Raw genomic sequence first — 16,611 nt, 5'->3', positions numbered from 1 at the left:
TAGTTCGTTTGCTAGAGCTTTTCCAATGTCAAGTATCTTTTCCTTTGACCATGAGATCGTGTAACTCCCGGATACCGTAAGAGTGCTTTGGGTGTATCAAACGTCACAACGTAACTGGGTGACTATAAAGGTGCACTACAGGTATTTCCGAAAGTGTCTGTTGGGTTGACACGGATCGAGACTGGGATTTGTCACTCCATATAACGGAGAGGTATCACTGGGCCCACTCGGTAATGCATCATCATTATGAGCTCAAGGTGACCAAGTGGTTGATCACGGGATCATGCATTACGGTACGAGTAAAGTGACTTGCCGGTAACGAGACTGAACAAGGTATTGGGATACCGACGATCGAGTCTCGGGTAAGTAACATACCGATTGACAAAGGGAATTGTATACGGGGTTGTTTAATCCTCGACATCGTGGTTCATCCGATGAGATCATCGTGGAGCATGTGGGAGCCAACATGGGTATCCAGATCCCGCTGTTGGTTATTGACCGGAGAGTCGTCCCGGTCATGTCTGCATGTCTCCCGAACCCGTAGGGTCTACACACTTAAGGTTCAGTGACGCTAGGGTTGTGAAGATATGTGTATGCAGTAACCCGAATGTTGTTCGGAGTCCCGGATGAGATCCCGGATGTCACGAGGAGTTCCGGAATGGTCCGGAGGTAAAGAATTATATATAGGAAGTGCTGTTTCGGCCATCGGGACAAGTTTCGGGGTTATCGGTATTGTATCGGGACCACCGGAGGGGTCCCAGGGGCCCACCGGGTGGGGCTACCTGTCCCGGGGGGCCACATGGGCTGTAGGGGGTGCGCCTTGGCCTAGATGGGCCAAGGGCACCAGCCCCAAAAGCCCATGCGCCTAGGGTTCCACTTAAGGGAAGAGTCCCAATGGTGGAAGGCACCTCTAGGTGCCTTGGGGGGGAGGGAAACCTCCCCTTGGCTGCCGCACCTAGGAGATTGGATCTCCAAGGCTGGCGCACCAGCCCCCTTGGCCCTCCTATATATAGTTGAGGAGAGGGAGGACTTCATACCTCAGCCTTTGGTGCTTCCCTCTCCCCTGTTACATCTCTCCCTCGTAGTACACGGCGAAGCCCTGCTACTGTGACGCCCTGCATCCACCACCACGCCGTCGCGCTGCTGGATCTTCATCAACCTCTCCTCCCCCCTTGCTGGATCAAGAAAGGAGGAGACGTCATCCGCTCCGTACGTGTGTTGAACGCGGAGGTACCGTCCGTTCGGTGCTAGGATCTCCGGTGATTTGAATCACGTCGTGTTCGACTACATCAACCCCGTTCTTCGAACGCTTCCGCTCGCGATCTACAAAGGTATGTAGATGCATCCAATCACTCGCTGCTAGATGAACTCATAGATGGATCTTGGTGAAACCGTAGGAAATTTTTTGTTTTCTGCAACGTTCCCCATCAGTGTAACCCTAGATATCCCCGATGCCTATATAAACTGTGGGTTTAGTCCATAGAGACACAAGCACAATCACTAGCCTTAGGGTTTAGGACATAACATACGATCTTGAGGTAGATCAACCTATACTCGATACTCCATCATCGATATAATCAAGCAGGGCATACGATTTTACCTCTTCGAGAGGGCCCGAACCTGGCTAAAATATCGTGCCCATTTGTCTCCTGTTCACCATCATCCCTAGATCCACAGCTCGGGACCCCCTACCTGAGATCCATCAGTTTTAATACTGACACTCGGCATCCATGGCGGCGGCTCCTTCGATAAGGAAGTTAACGAGCCGAACTATCGAACGCTCATTAAGCTCACGAGCTATGAGCTTTTGCTCTAGCCCTAGAGGAGATCGTCATCTCCTCCGGCGACGAGGAGGACTAGGCGTCGCCATAGGAGCAGCAGTCGCGCCTCCTCGCGGAGGCCGCTCTGACGGACGAGGAATTCATCCACCAGATGGAGCTCATGATAGATGGGCCTGCTCCCGTTTGCGGTGGTCAAGGAGGAGCTGCCGCGCTATCCCGTGAAGCGAGAGCAGGTGTCCCCTCTCCGGGGGGAGGGGGTGAAGGAGGAGCTCCCTCCTCCCGTGCGCAATCTCGGCGGCGTCCAGATCAGACGCCGTGTCAAGAAGGAGCCATCGTCCCGCCATGAAACAACGTCGTTCAGATCGGGCGCCCGTGGAGGAGGAGACGGAGCACAACCACTATGCCCGTATTGATGGGCTTGCGTTGCAGCAACCGCAGCGGGCAGTTCGTCAAGGGCGATCCGCGGCCTTGATCACCAAGGCGCTAGGTCGCATCCTCCACTACCTCAGAGGCAGCGGTGGCGGCGGCCCCTAGGGCTCAAGGCTCGACGTGTCCGAGGAGGAACCGGCAGCGAGGCAACATGTGTGATACGAGTGGCACAATGCCGTCCGCTGCTCCGCGTTCGCCAAGTCACACGCCACACCGGAATGTAATTTTAGTAGTTAGAAATGAACCACCATTTGTTTACTAGATAGGACTCAAACAATGTTTATTTGGTACTGCACATGTAGTGTAATGTGTGGTAAAATCACCATTAGTGAGGACATGACTACAACATAGACCATGCATAATCAAACGTCATGTTTTGCACATGAACAACCATAACCCAGACTAATTGTCAACCAAACATCACGTATGAAACTGCTCAGTGATGCCCTGCAGACTACAAAACTATGTCCAAAACATGGTTTTTTTTGCTTGTATTCACTCAACGGGACACAACTCGGCCACATTTGCAAATCGACAAAGCTAAATTCCTGCCGACTAGAAATCTGCGACAGGTCCGAACACCTCGCGCACCGTCGGATCCGCATCCTGCGGCCACCTTCTCCACCGCATCTATCCCTTTCCCCACCATATCTCTCCCTTCTCCCCACCAGTCTCCCCTTCCCCCATGCTAGATCCACTTCCTTCCCGCGACGAATCCACCTTCTCCAGCTCCCCAAGATCTTCCATCCACACCATGAAGGAAATGGAGGAGGTTGACCTCACCATGGTCGGGTGGTGGTGATGATGGAGTAGCCATCAGAAGCTGTAGTGCCTCCCGTTCTTCAATGGCATGAGCGAACCCATGGGACATCGATAGGGGCGATGTTTTTCTGCACGGGCAGGTGGTGCATGTAGTCATCGGGATTTATCATTCCCGCAGCCCTCAACACCCACGGCGGAGGCACCTTCTCCTCGAACCTCCGGCGCGCCCTTCAACGGAGCCCGACTCGTACATCCACAACGCCTCTATCGTCGCCCGCTTCCTCCCCGACCTGCTGCTCCCAGGCGAGCCTCTCAGGTGCGTGTGTGGTGTTCGTCTCAATTCTTCAGCGTGGGGGAGGTGTTGCGGTGAAGCACGAGTATCAACAGGGAGCCGTGTGTGCGTGTGCGGCTCTCCATTGTCAGGCGCGGGGATGATGGGCAGAAATGACATCGAATAGCTGCTCTCTATGACCCCTTCCTCGACCTCTCATTGATGTTGGTCACTAGTGAGTCTCAATCCATCTTTTTTTGCAAGAACATATGTGCACTGAACATGCTTGTTGAAATGACCAGTGTTCATGACTACCCAATTATCACTTCCTTTGTTGCTTCACGTTGTGTGGTTGTGACTGTTGAAGCCTCAGTCTGTTACATCAGAAAATAGAGGATGTTTCATACATGCCTTTGAGCTAATCAGCGACATACACAAACAGAAAATTTTAATCAGTTATAGTGATGTCCACCATATGTAGCAATAGCTTGCTTGTCATCCACTGTGTCTTCCTATTTTCCTTAGTTTGTTGAGGAAGAAGAGAAACCCGGTCCTTTGAAGAAAGTGATTTATTTTGTGGGATTAGTGTGTATGATGTATCCAGTGCTTGGTATTTGATAGTGTAGCGACACACAAAAATAGTTACCATCTTGTTTTAGGTTTATAGTTTCCACCATGGCACCGGTGTGTTTATCAACATGGTTTAGCAGTGACCACGGTCAACGGGGCATCTTGTGTGCTATGATATATTTTTTAGCAGTGTTGAAGATCATGTGTGTTTGCGAAAATAATGTTTCTTAGGTGTAGATTTTTTTGTGTGGCTCAGTGCATGCCCAATGCACTAGGTTCTGAAAGACATGAAGATGAAGCAAGCTTGCTTCACAATCTGATTTGTTTAACTATTTCTTTGTAGTTGTACAAACATTTTTTGGTAACTCTCATATAATATGATGAGTCACTCTATTTCTCTTTCATTGGCACATACATCAATTTCGACTAGATCACAATCATGTACCGTGCATTTCCAGATCCCAATGGCCAAACAAAGGAAATTGATGGCTGTTGCAAACATGGATGAATCAGAAAAGAAGGGCAAGGGACCAGCGGTGGTGAGTGTATAACTCATGTTATGTTAGCCTGTTTAACTCATTTATTTACGACATGGTAGCTCAAACTGTCTTTCTTGATAAGTTATATTGCTTTGGCCTGATAACTTATGGTGTGTCAGCATGTTTAACTCGACTGCTTCAACACTCATATTTTACTTCAACTTGATAGCTTATACAACTTGAGCCAGATAACCTATGCTATGTCAGCCTGATAACTTTTAGTGTGTCAGTATGGGGATATTCGCTTTGTTGACCTGTTTAACTCATTCTGTGTTTAATATGGTGACTTAAACGTTGTTTCTACCTCATAATCCATACTGATTTAGCCTGATAAGTTATAACATGTCAGCATGTTTGATTCGAACCACTTTCAACCTGATAACTTATGCAACTTGATCCTGATAATATTTTTTAGCATGTCAGCATGATAACATTCACTTTCTTAGCATGTTTAACTCATTCTATTTTTAGTATGGTAACTTAAATTGCTTCTACTTGATAATCCATACAGCCTGGTAAATTATACTGTTTCAGCAGGTTCAACTCGAACCGCTTTCAACACTTTTATTTTACTTCAACCCGATAACTTATGTTACTTGGGCCTAATAACTTATAGTATGTAAGTGATAACTTATAGTGTGTCTGCACGACAACTCACATTTTGTTAGCCTTTTTTTCAACATGGTAATTTAATTGTTTCTACCTGATAATTCATGCTACAATTGCGTGTGTGGGTGGTGCTCCATTTCTAGGCGTAGTAGTGGTGGGCGGAGGAGAAGCTGTTCTCTGAAGGAGGGAATCAACAGCATGCTCAACACCCACGTCTCCATCCTTGACCTCTCTCTCAGGTTTTTGTCACCAGTGAGACTTGATCCTTTCTGCAAGGGCATTTTATGCACCACAAATGCTTCCTGAAATGATGAAGTGAGCATGACTACTTGGCAATCACTTCTCCTTTGCTAATTTTTTCACCTCACATGGATGTGGCTGTGCCAAAAGCTCAAATCGTTTCAACAAAAAAAATAGGGGGGTTGTTCCTTTGACAACCGCCTTGACTTACTCGACAAACCGTATAAATCGGAAATTGACGACACGACGCAATAACTTGGTTGTGATCATTGTTTTGTTTAGTTTGTTTAGGAAGAAGAGGCATCCCACTGTTTGGTAGTGTTTTTTTTGCAAGATGGACCATGTACAAGTGTCCATGATCCATTAGAAGTGTAGGATTTACGACCTCCACTGATTATGATTAACAAACACCATTTATATTTATATTCCCTATTGTCGTATGATACTTTTGTTTTGTGTTATTGGAAATTAGGGGTATGGAGTGAGGTTGGGGAAAATGATTATATGAGGTTTCTTTCTGGACCAGCTGTGTTGTTCTTTGTTGCCTGATTTTGTGGTAATGTTTTAGCCTGTTAACTTATACTATGTTTAGCCTGGTGGCTTCCAGTGTGCCAGCGTGATAACACTCAACATGTATTGAACTTCGCATCACTTTGCTTAGCAAAATCTGTATGATTTTGTTTGTAATGTGTTAGCCTGTTTGGCTCTTTTTTCAACATGGCATCTAAACTGTTTATCTTGACAATTCATATTTTTTAACTCGAATTTGTTTCAACTCAGCTTGAGCCCGATAACTTATTCGATGTTAGTCTGGTAGCTTTCTACTGTGTCAGCATAATAACACTCACTTTGATAGCATGTTTTAACTCATTTTATTTTTCAGCATGGTAATTCAATTGTTTCTACCTGATAATTTATAGGTTTTTGGCCTGATAATTATACCATGTGTAGTAGTTTAACTTGATCTGCTTCGAACACTTTAACTTTACGTTCAACCTAATAACTTATGCAACTTGATGCTGATAAATTATAATATGTCAGCATGATAGGTCGTGATGTGTCAGAATGGTTAACCCGGACTGCTTTTTTCAGCAATCATATTTTTTTACTTCATCTTGATGACTTATGCAGCTTGAGCATGATAACTTATAATATACTCCGTATCACCCTGATAAGTTCAAGTATGTGGGCATGATAACAACCAATTTTGTTAGCTTGGTTAATTCATTTTTTTCAGAATGGTACCCTAAACAATTTCTACCTGATAATTCATACTTTTTAGCCTGATAATTCATACGTTTTTGGCCTGATATATTATACTGTGTGTAGCAATTTAACTTGTTCCGCTTTCAACACTTAATTTTTTTTACTTTCAATCTGATAACTTATGTAACTTGAGGCTGATAGTTATAATATGTCAGCCTGATAAGTTGCGATGTGTACGAATGATTAACTTGAACTACTTTTCAACACTCATGTTTTTACTTCCACTTGATTACTCCTAGGGTGTCATGATAACAATCACTTTTATTTTCCTATTTAACTCGTTTTGTTTTTTAGTGTGGCAACTCCAATTTTGTTTCCACCTGATAATTCATATTGATTTAGCTTGATAAATTACATTGTGTCAGCATGTATAACTCTAACCGCTTTCAACACTTATAATTTTACCTCAACCAAATAACTTATGTAACTTGAGCCTGATAAATACAAAATGTCAGCGTGATAACTTGTGATGTGTTACAATGTTTAACTCGGACCGCTTTCAACACTCATGTTTTACTTCATCTTGATGACATAGGCAACTAGAGCCTGATAACTTCAAGTATTTCAGCATGATAACAACCATTTTTTTGTTAGCTTGGTTAATTGAATCCATGTTTTTCGGCATGGTATACTACCTGGTAATTCATATTGTTTTAGCCTGATAAATTATACCGTGTGTACAGTTTAATTTGATCTTCTTTCAACACTTTATTTTTACATTCAACATGAGAGAGCTTTATGCAACTTGATAACTTATATAGTGCCAGAATGTTTAACTCACACTCTCTTAGCTTGTTCAACTCATTCTTTTTTTCCAGCATGGTAAGTTAAATTGGTTCTACCTGATAATTCATACTGCTTTGGCCTCATAACTCACACTGCTTCGGCCTGATAATAGTATGTCAGCATGCTTAACTCTACCCTTGTGATTTTGTGGTGACATGCATATGTGATCATATCTCTAGGTTTAGGTAGAATGTTACATAGTTAACAGATTGATTATGCTAAATTATCGCCATGGCATGACGCAGGTTACCCAGCTTGCTAGGTAGTAGCAAAAACACTACAGTAGTGATGTTGTTACGTGGGTGGTTGCGGTAATATCTAGTATTCGAATTGATAATTGTCCATGATAGTTCAAACAACCGATGTAATGTTGCCAGTAAAAAAACATATGAACAATATGGGTAACTCTTTACAGAATCAAGTGATAACATTCGACCTATAGAAGTCATTGAAACGTTGCCGAAAACTTCCAGTTTAATTTGATGCCTGATAAGTCCGGTGTGAATAGATTGATAACTTATGTAGCTTATGCATATGCATGGTAACTTTTGACAAAAAAAATCATTGGAACATACCAACATGGGATCTAGTTTCGAAGATCTCGTCGTGACAATTTTTTTACGTGAAAACAATTTTTCAATCGGATCAACGGTCTGAGCTACAAAACATTTTGAAATCTGAATTTGAGAGGAATCTTAGCTGACGTCAGCAATATTGTCCTGTTTATAACTAGTACTGGTGAGAGCAACCGTATGCATGCAAACCTGCCCTGGAAATGGCATCGCATGCTGGCAGGGGGCAATCGTTCGGTAATGAAACAAAAGACCAGGTTTACGATCGTGTGGATCGTGTGAATCTGATCCTTAGCGTACAGTCGACTGTTTGTTAGTCACGTCCTTTGCAAATACCCCAAAACGATGCAACCTACTGAGCGCCATGGAGTCGATGGCGTGATACGCCCTGCACGTGTGAGCATCGACGCTGCACATCTTCCACTGGTCCTGGATCTCACGGATACGTCCGGGTGCAGCGTGATGTGCATGTCCGGACGATTGATGTAGCCGATGGCGTGGTAGTCCCGGATCGTACGCGATGAAGAGAAGTACTAGTAGTCCTTTCTTCTAAAGAAAGAATCAAAATATATATGTACAAGCAAGGCTTTGTGGTACGAAATGCTCCTACTATAATGGATCGCCAAAAGCCTCTTGCCGGCTTCCTCATTCTGTCTCTTCCTTCTTCGTACCATTTGCATAGCCTGGTCAGATACGTTGCTTTGGATCCACTGCTACGCAGCACCTATTCCTGCCTCCACCGCTCCACCAATCCTACCCCTTTTTTGCGTCTTCCTCAGGTTAGAGCCGATACCTTGGATCTCCTAGTTACAGTCCAGCTCTCGCATGCACCAGTGCCCCCTCCCACTTCCTTGGCGTGCTCCCAATGCCGGAGTCACCAACGTCCCCCTCGCCGCCGGGATCGCCGGCCAATACAGCCACGCCGTCCGCGGCGTCGGCGCTGCTGCGAATCGCCGTGCTGGCCGTCGCTTTCCTAGCGGTCCAGCTCATGCTCTTCAAGAACCTCCACAGATTCCCGACCACGCGGTTCCTCCCGCCCCCGGTACGCTGCAACCGCACCTGGGCTAACGGCGAGGTTGAGCCCGGCGCGTGCGAGGCCGGGATCATCTACGTCTACGACCTCCCGCTGGAGTTCAACCATGACCTGGTCACGCACTGCGAGCGCCTCTGTCCGTGGTACTCGTTCTGCCCGTATCTGACCAACGGCGGCTTGGGCCGGCCGGCCGCCACGGTGCCGGGCTTCTCCGCCATCGTGCCCAACGCGTCGATGCCCAGCTGGTACAACACCGACCAGTTCCCTCTGGAGGTCACCATCCACCGCCGCCTCCTCTCCCACCGGTGCCGCACCATCGACCCGTCGCTCGCGGACGCGTTCTACGTGCCGTTCTACGCCGGCCTCGACGTCGGCAGCCACCTGTGGGGCCTCAACGCCACCGTCGCCGACCGTGACCGCGCCGGCACACGGCTCCTCGAGTGGCTCACGAACCAGACGTCCTTCAAGAAATCCGGCGGGTGGGATCACTTCATCACGCTGGGGCGCATCACGTGGGACTTCCGTCGGTACTACGACGACGGGTGGGGCACCAACTTCGTGATCAGGCCCGGGATGGCCAACGTCACCCGCCTCGTCATCGAGGCCGACCGGCTTGATCCCCTGGACGTCGGCGTCCCGTACCCGACTGGCTTCCACCCGCGCGCCGCCGCCGACGTGCGCGCGTGGCAGCGGCACGTGCTGTCTCTCAACCGCACCAACCTCTTCGGGTTCGCCGGCGCGCAGCGGTCCGGGTTCAAGGACGACTTCAGGGATGTGCTGTTGGAGGAGTGCGAGGACGCCGGGAGAGCGCACTGCCGCTCCGTGGACTGCAGCGGCACCAAGTGCAACGACAATGCCACGACGGTGATGAAGCTGTTCCTCGATTCCAGGTTCTGCCTGCAGCCGCGCGGGGACAGCTACACGCGGCGGTCCCTGTTCGACTGCATGGTGGCCGGGGCCGTGCCGGTGCTGTTCTGGCGGCGGACGGCGTACGACCAGTACCGGTGGTTCCTGCCGGTTGGCGAGCGGGGGAAGGAGAGGGAGTGGTCGGTGTTCATGGACCGGCAGGCGCTGCGTGTGGGCAACGTAAGCGTGCTGGACGTTCTGCGGGGGTTCAGCGAGCAGCGGGTCCGGCGGATGCGGGAGCGCGTCGTGGAGATGATCCCCAGGCTGGTGTACGGTTCGTCGTCCGACGGGCTCGGCGACGGCATGGAAGACGCGCTAGACGTGGCGCTGGGTGGCGTGCTCAAGCGGTTCCGCCGCCGCCGGCGGAGCATTGCGCGTGAAGAAGGTGCGTGGCCTCGATCGGTTCTCTTCTCACCGCCTTCTACGTTCTTGTTTTCTTCCGCTTCTTCATTTACATATGCGGCTATGACTGTGAGCCGATTTCTAATGTTACTATGTTCTTAAATTGTTTTTACTAAGTACAATTTCTGTTTCTTTTATGTCCAAGCTATATCCATGCCCCATCTAAAACACATCGCCATTGATCGACTGACCACCACCTTTGCAAATCTTCTACAGACGGCCCACCAGCTCCTCTGGTCGCTCGACGCGTCAACGGCACGTCGACGGCGCCTCCTGCTTCCAGCGGCAACAATAGGCCGGTGATCCGGCGGGGCCGGCGCCGATACGTCTCACGGGACAGATCGAGGAGGGCGTTTTGGCCACACATAAGAACCGTCATCCCCCCAGCACCGGCATCAGGACGCCAAAGCTTGCAAACATCATGACCGAGCCAACAATACTTGTTTTCGATCACCAGGTGAACAAGACTTGAAGCATGCATTTAAAAATGCTTGGAGGCATCGCCGAAATTTCGGATCGTGGAGCAGTCTTGGGGTCAAACCTGCGAGAGGTGATTTGCGGAGTGGCTGTTCATACTAGTACTATACAACGTGGTAAGCACATCGATCGGAAGTACTGCTGCTAGCCCATGGTTAGCTCTCGCAGATTAGTTTACTGTGACAGTGCTACGGCCGATGCATCGGTGTTTATTGCAGTTGACCATGAGATGGATTCGTTGCAGGTTCTAGACGGTGGGGGGCAGGACCTGACTGACAGTAATGTAATTTTATACTTAGCACACATCTTGAGGAAAAGTATACTCTGTTAATTTCCTTTTTGAATTCGAAATATACTCAGTTAAGATAATAGTGTTACTCCCTCCGTTTTTATGTACTTCCCATATTAGTTTTGTTTCGAGTCAAACTATCTAAACATCGATCAAGTTTATAAAAAAAATATTTAACATCCACAATACCAAGTCAATGCCATTGTAATCATCATTCAATATGTTTTCATATCATATATATATTTTGTTGTGAATGTTTAGGTCAAAGCTAATATGCGAAGTAATAAAAATGGAGGGAGTACTATCTCCAACTCCTTTCGGAAAAAGTTACCATCTCTACAAGTTGACTGCACTTGTTTATCGGAGCATTTGGCTTTCTAGGGCATCTCTGATTTACGACTTCTTTTCAATGCGGCGTTCATAAAACACGGAAATAGAAAAATGCAAGAAGAAAATAGGAATGTATGCATGAAACAAAGAACTCATAAACGTAAGTTTGTGAACATTAGTGTTTGGTTCACATGATTTTTTTCAAAATGAATATAAAAGATTTGCATCGTCGGTTAATTAAGAAGAAGATAATTATCCAGTTAATTTAGGGAAAAACGAACAAACATCGATAATCAGACAATGACCAAACTGCTCACAAAGTATGAATCTCCACAACCGCACATGCAGCCCAACAAACACTACCAACACAGAACAACCACAATCTCCAACATGTGTACAACGCAACGGGACCCTTGACGACAACCTCTCAACAAAAGACAAAGTGCAACACCTAAAACACATTAACAACCCAAACCATGAGGACAAGTCAAGAGACCGACGGCCATACATTGACAATGCATAAACCCGTCGGTACCCTCGGTATGGTAGCGAACATGGCCAGAAGTACCAGATCGGAGGGCACATGAAGAGTTTACCTAGCTTTGGGCCTCCAGGAAGGAGTAATACCCTACGTCCTCCTTTGTGTTTGTATTCATGGTGGGATACCTCGTGCGAGGGTTACAATTAGGGATGAAGTATGAGTCTACCAAGAGTATGGTTCTACGAATGTAGATGGTAATGGGAGCCCCTTAGCCCCCACCTTATATAGGTGATGGGGGCTAGGGTTTTAAATGCGGTAGATCCAATCTGACCGCTGTCATATTGACTTGGGGACCAAGATGGCCTCTAGTTGCATATCTGATCCTCTGGGCTACTTCATGTTGCTAGATCCCTGGTGGGCCTCCTAGCCCCCGTGGCAAGCCTGCTGTCGGGATCCCTTCTGAGAAGCCACCCCTCGTGTATTACACCAAAAGTAGCCCCGAGCGTATCTAGATTTGGAGTTGGTTGGTCTTCGATAACCCACACAGGCTCCTCGTCTTCTTGCTGGTCATCAACACTGTTCCCTGGGAGCTCCACCTAGAAGGATCCCACAGGCCTACTGACACATCTCCATCGTATCTATAATTTTTGATTGTTCCATGCCAATATTCTACAACTTTCATATACTTTTGGCAACCTTTTATACTATTTTTGGGACTAACATATTGATCCAGTGCCCAGTGCCAGTTCCTGTTTGTTGCATTTTTTTGTTTCGCAGAAAATCCATATCAAACGGAGTCCAAACGGGATAAAAACTAACGGGGATTTTTTTTGGAATATATGTGATTTTTGGGAAGAAGAATCAACGCGAGACGATGCCCGAGGGGGCCATGAGGCAGGGGGCGCGCCCTGGGCCCTCGTGGGCATCCCGTAAGGCGGTTGTTGCCCTTCTTTTGCCGCAAGAAAGCCAATATCCGGATAGAAATCGTGTTAAAATTTCAGCCCAATCGGAGTTACGGATCTCCATGAATATAAGAAACGGTGAAAGGCCAGAATCTGAAACGCAGAAACAGATAGAGACAGAGAGACAGATCCAATCTCGGAGGGGCTCTCGCCCCTCCGCCGCCATGGAGGCCATGGACCAGAGGGGAAACCATTCTCCCATCTAGGGACAAGGTCAAGGAAGGAGAAGAAGAAGAAGAAGAAGAAGAAGGGGGCCCTCTCCCCCTCTCTCCTGGTGGCGCCGGAACGCCGCCGGGGCCATCATCGTGTGACGGCGATCTACACCAACACCTCCCTCATCTTCACCAACATCTTCATCATCTTCCCCCATCTATCTACAGCGGTCCACTCTCCCGCAACCCGCTGTACTCTTTACTTGAACATGGTGCTTTATGCTTCATATTATTATCCAATGATGTGTTAACATCCTATGATGTCTGAGTAGATTTTCGTTGTCCTATCGGTAATTGGTTGATTGCTATGATTGGTTTAATTTTTTGTGGTTACATTGTTGTCCTTTGGTGCCCATCATATGAGCGCACGCGTGGATCACACCATAGGGTTAGTTGTATGTTGATAGGACTATGTATTGGAGGGCAAGAGTGACAGAAGCTTCAACATAGCATAGAAATTGATGCATACGGGATTGAAGGGGGACCAATATATCTTAATGCTATGGTTGGGTTTTACCTCAATGAACGTTAGTAGTTGCAGATGCTTGCTAATAGTTCCAATCATAAGTGCATAGGATTCCAAGTCAGGGATGACATGCTAGCAGTGGCCTCTCCCACATAAAACTTGCTATCGGTCTAGTAAAGTAGTCAATTGCTTAGGGACAATTCGCAACTCCTACCACCACTTTTCCACACTCGCTATACTAACTTTATTGCTTCTTTACCTAAAACAGCCCCTAGTTTTTATTTACGTGCTCTTTGTATTCTTGCAAAATTATCCCGTTACACCTACAAAGTACTTCTAGTTTCATACTTGTTCTAGGTAAAGCGAACGTTAAGCGTGCGTAGAGTTGTATCGGTGGTCGATAGAACTTGAGGGAATATTTGTTCTACCTTTAGCTCTTCGTTGGGTTCGACACTCTTAATTATCGAAAGAGGATACAATTGATCCCCTATACTTGTGGGTTATCACCTACCCGCCATGAGGTCTCATGGGATGTCATTTTCGTTGCTGGAGGCCGAACAGAGAGAGGCTCCAGGGGTTCAGAGCCCTTTGCTGAGATCTGCGCTGATTCAAGTCCTTGGGTTTGATTCCATCTACTGGGCTCGCCTAAGACGGTGCAGCCCTGACGTGTTGTACCATAAGGGGTTCCTTAGAAATTGCTGCTTCGCAGATTGGTGTCTGACGGTAGGCCTAAGGTGAATGAGATGCGACGACCCAGCCCCTTCATGTCTTGTTATATCGGGCTGGAGGACCGTTGGGGCACCCATTGATTTCAAAGTGGACTGGGGATGGTGCCTGGATCCCCACACTCAAATCCCGTGAAATGGGAAACCACAAAGAACCTGGGGCACTCATGCATCTCCAACGTATCTATAATTTTTGATTGTTTCATGCTATTATATTCTCAATCTTGTGCTTTATATGCAATTTTATATCATTTTTGGGAACTAACCCATTAACCTAGTGCCAAGTGCACGTTGTTGTTTTCTGCTTGTTTTTGGTTTTACAGACAATCCCTACCAAATGGAGTCCAAACACAACGAAACCTTTTGACGATTTTTGCTGGACCAGGAGGGACCCTAGAAGCTTCAGGGGAAGACTAGAAGACCTACGAGGAGATGGCAAGACAATAGGGCACGCCCTGGGGGAGGCGCACCCTGATGTCTTGTGGAACCCTCATGGCTCCGTCTGACCTAGTTCTAGCGATATAATTTCCCAAATATTCCAAAACCCCAGAGCGAGACCTGAAACAATTATTCCGCTGCCGCTAGTCTCTGATCTTCCGCGATCCCATCTGGAGGCCTTCGTCGGTACTCTGCCGGAGGGGGAGTCGATCACGGAGGGCTTCTATATCAACCTTGTCGCACCTCCAATGATGTGTGAGTAGTTCCCACATGACCTGTGGGTCCATAGTGATTAGCTAGGTGGGTCTCTCTATCTCTCTTTGATCTTCAATGGAATGTTCTCCTCGGTGTTCTATTCGATGTAATCTTCTTTTGCGGTGCGCTTGCTGGGATCCGATGAATTGTGGGTTTATGATCAGATTATTCATTAAAAGTAATTGAGTCCTTTCTGAACTTTATTATGTGTGATTGTTATAGTTTTGTATTTCTCTCTAATATATTTGTTTGGTTTGGCCAACTAGATTGATTTATCTTCAGTGGGAGAGGTGCTTTGTAGTAGGTTCAATCTTGCGGTGTCCTCACTCTGTGACAGGAGGGGTAGCAAGGCATGTATTTGTATTGTTGCTACTATAAGGGTAAAACGACAAGGTTTAATCATATTGCTTGATTTTATTTTATCTATATTATTTCATCATACTTCATGCATTACTCTGTTTATCATGAACTTAATACCTAGAGAGGCAAGCATAGAAGCGCTCTCGAAGTGTTGTAATAGTAGTAGGCGTCAGTAAGTTTAACGGTCTACTCGTGGGTTGTGTTTCAGCCATCAGCCCATGACCCTCCCCCACACGTGGAATTGCATGTCGGGTGACCGTGTTTCTGCCGATGTGTGAGGCAGGCTCATATCGGCGGCTACGCGGGCGTTGGATTCAACCTAGTCAGGCATGTGCCGCCTACGGAGTTCAATCTGCCTTGGCCTAGCCGAAGGATCCGCTGCTGGCGGCTACTACAGGGTTGCTGCTGGAATTCCGTGGTGGCACCGGCCAACCTTCAATTTGCGGGTTGCGGTGGACACCGAGGTGAAGGATCCTCTACCCAGAATCGGTGGTTACTATTGGTAGCTAGTACAAACGTGGTTGTGGGATGCGGCCGGAAGGATCCTGTGTGAGTTCTGGCGGCTCTCACTTCGGCAAGATGCAGCGGTGGCTTAATATAGAGGTATGGGTGTGCAACGGTGGTGTTGGGTTTTCCGGCCTAGCACATGTAGCTGCTGGGGTCATGGAAAACTGATGGTGACAACGCACTTGAATTCAATTTGGTGGTGCTTCTTGAGTACCCAGTCTGGAGCTATGTGGAGAAAACCAACGTTTGAATCAAGATGGTTTTTACCTGGCAATGGCGATGTTTTTGCGTCATTACCTTGTTGAAGGCATTGCTCGAATATGCTTGGACTTGTTCTTCAGGGTGAAAACTTAGAACTTGGCCTTTGTAGTTGGATACGATGATGGCGGCACTTGAGTGTCCTTCCCTTCATGAAGACGTTGTTGTTGAAGAACCTTTCTCATCGTCCTTGTGCTATCAAACGATGGTTGGTGCAGATATGGTTACAACTATAGTTTGTCGATCGTTGTCTTGATCCCTTCAACAAGGTATGGTTACAACTGTAGTTTGTCGATTGCAGTTTCCATGGTCACAATATTGATCTCTTCATTCATAGGGAACCATATTGGTGATTGCTACCTCTTGAGCATCCGTTGGTTTTCCCTTGAAGAGGAAAGGGTGATGCAGCAAAGAAGCGTAAGTATTTCCCTCGGTTTTTGAGAACCAAGGTATCAATCCAGTAGGAGACCACGTGCGAGTCACCTCGTACCTACACAAACAAATAAGAACCTCGCAACCAACGCGATAAAGGGGTTGTCAATCCATTCACGGCCACTTGCAAGAGTGATATCTGATAGAGATAATAATAATACGATAAATATTTTTGGTATTTTTATGATATAAATTGAGAGTAAAGATTGCAAAATAAAATAGATTGGAAACTTGTATGATGGAAAATAGACCC

At 46.9% G+C, this 16,611-nt stretch overlaps 1 protein-coding gene across 2 annotated transcripts; it reads left to right on the top strand.

Moving 5' to 3' along the window:
- Positions 1-2,846: 2,846 nt before the first annotated feature.
- LOC125539157 (xyloglucan galactosyltransferase XLT2-like) lies at positions 2,847-11,035 on the top strand. 2 transcript variants are annotated; one of them, XM_048702528.1, is made up of 4 exons: positions 2,847-3,288; positions 4,272-4,352; positions 5,105-10,149; positions 10,383-11,035. In XM_048702528.1, the coding sequence occupies exons 3-4, from the start codon at positions 8,691-8,693 to the stop codon at positions 10,589-10,591; spliced, it is 1,668 nt and encodes a 555-aa protein (XP_048558485.1). In that variant the 5' UTR covers positions 2,847-3,288; positions 4,272-4,352; positions 5,105-8,690; the 3' UTR covers positions 10,592-11,035. The 2 variants fall into 2 exon arrangements, with proteins under 2 accessions (XP_048558485.1, XP_048558484.1); XM_048702527.1 differs by having other exon boundaries at positions 2,847-3,478.
- The last annotated feature ends 5,576 nt before the right edge of the window (positions 11,036-16,611 follow it).

This window comes from Triticum urartu, chromosome 2 (genome assembly GCF_003073215.2).
Source record: "Triticum urartu cultivar G1812 chromosome 2, Tu2.1, whole genome shotgun sequence".
Lineage (NCBI taxonomy): Eukaryota > Viridiplantae > Streptophyta > Magnoliopsida > Poales > Poaceae > Triticum > Triticum urartu.
The sequence above is the reverse complement of the archived record's forward strand: the minus strand, read 5'-3'. Positions and strand labels throughout refer to the sequence as shown.

Bases quoted from the DNA above. Each gene is read 5' to 3' on its own strand.
- LOC125539157 (XM_048702528.1), top strand. From the start codon at position 8,691: ATGCCGGAGTCACCAACGTCCCCCTCGCCGCCGGGATCGCCGGCCAAT. The intron at 10,150-10,382 runs GTGCGTGGCCTC...AATCTTCTACAG, and splicing joins GAGCATTGCGCGTGAAGAAG to ACGGCCCACCAGCTCCTCTG.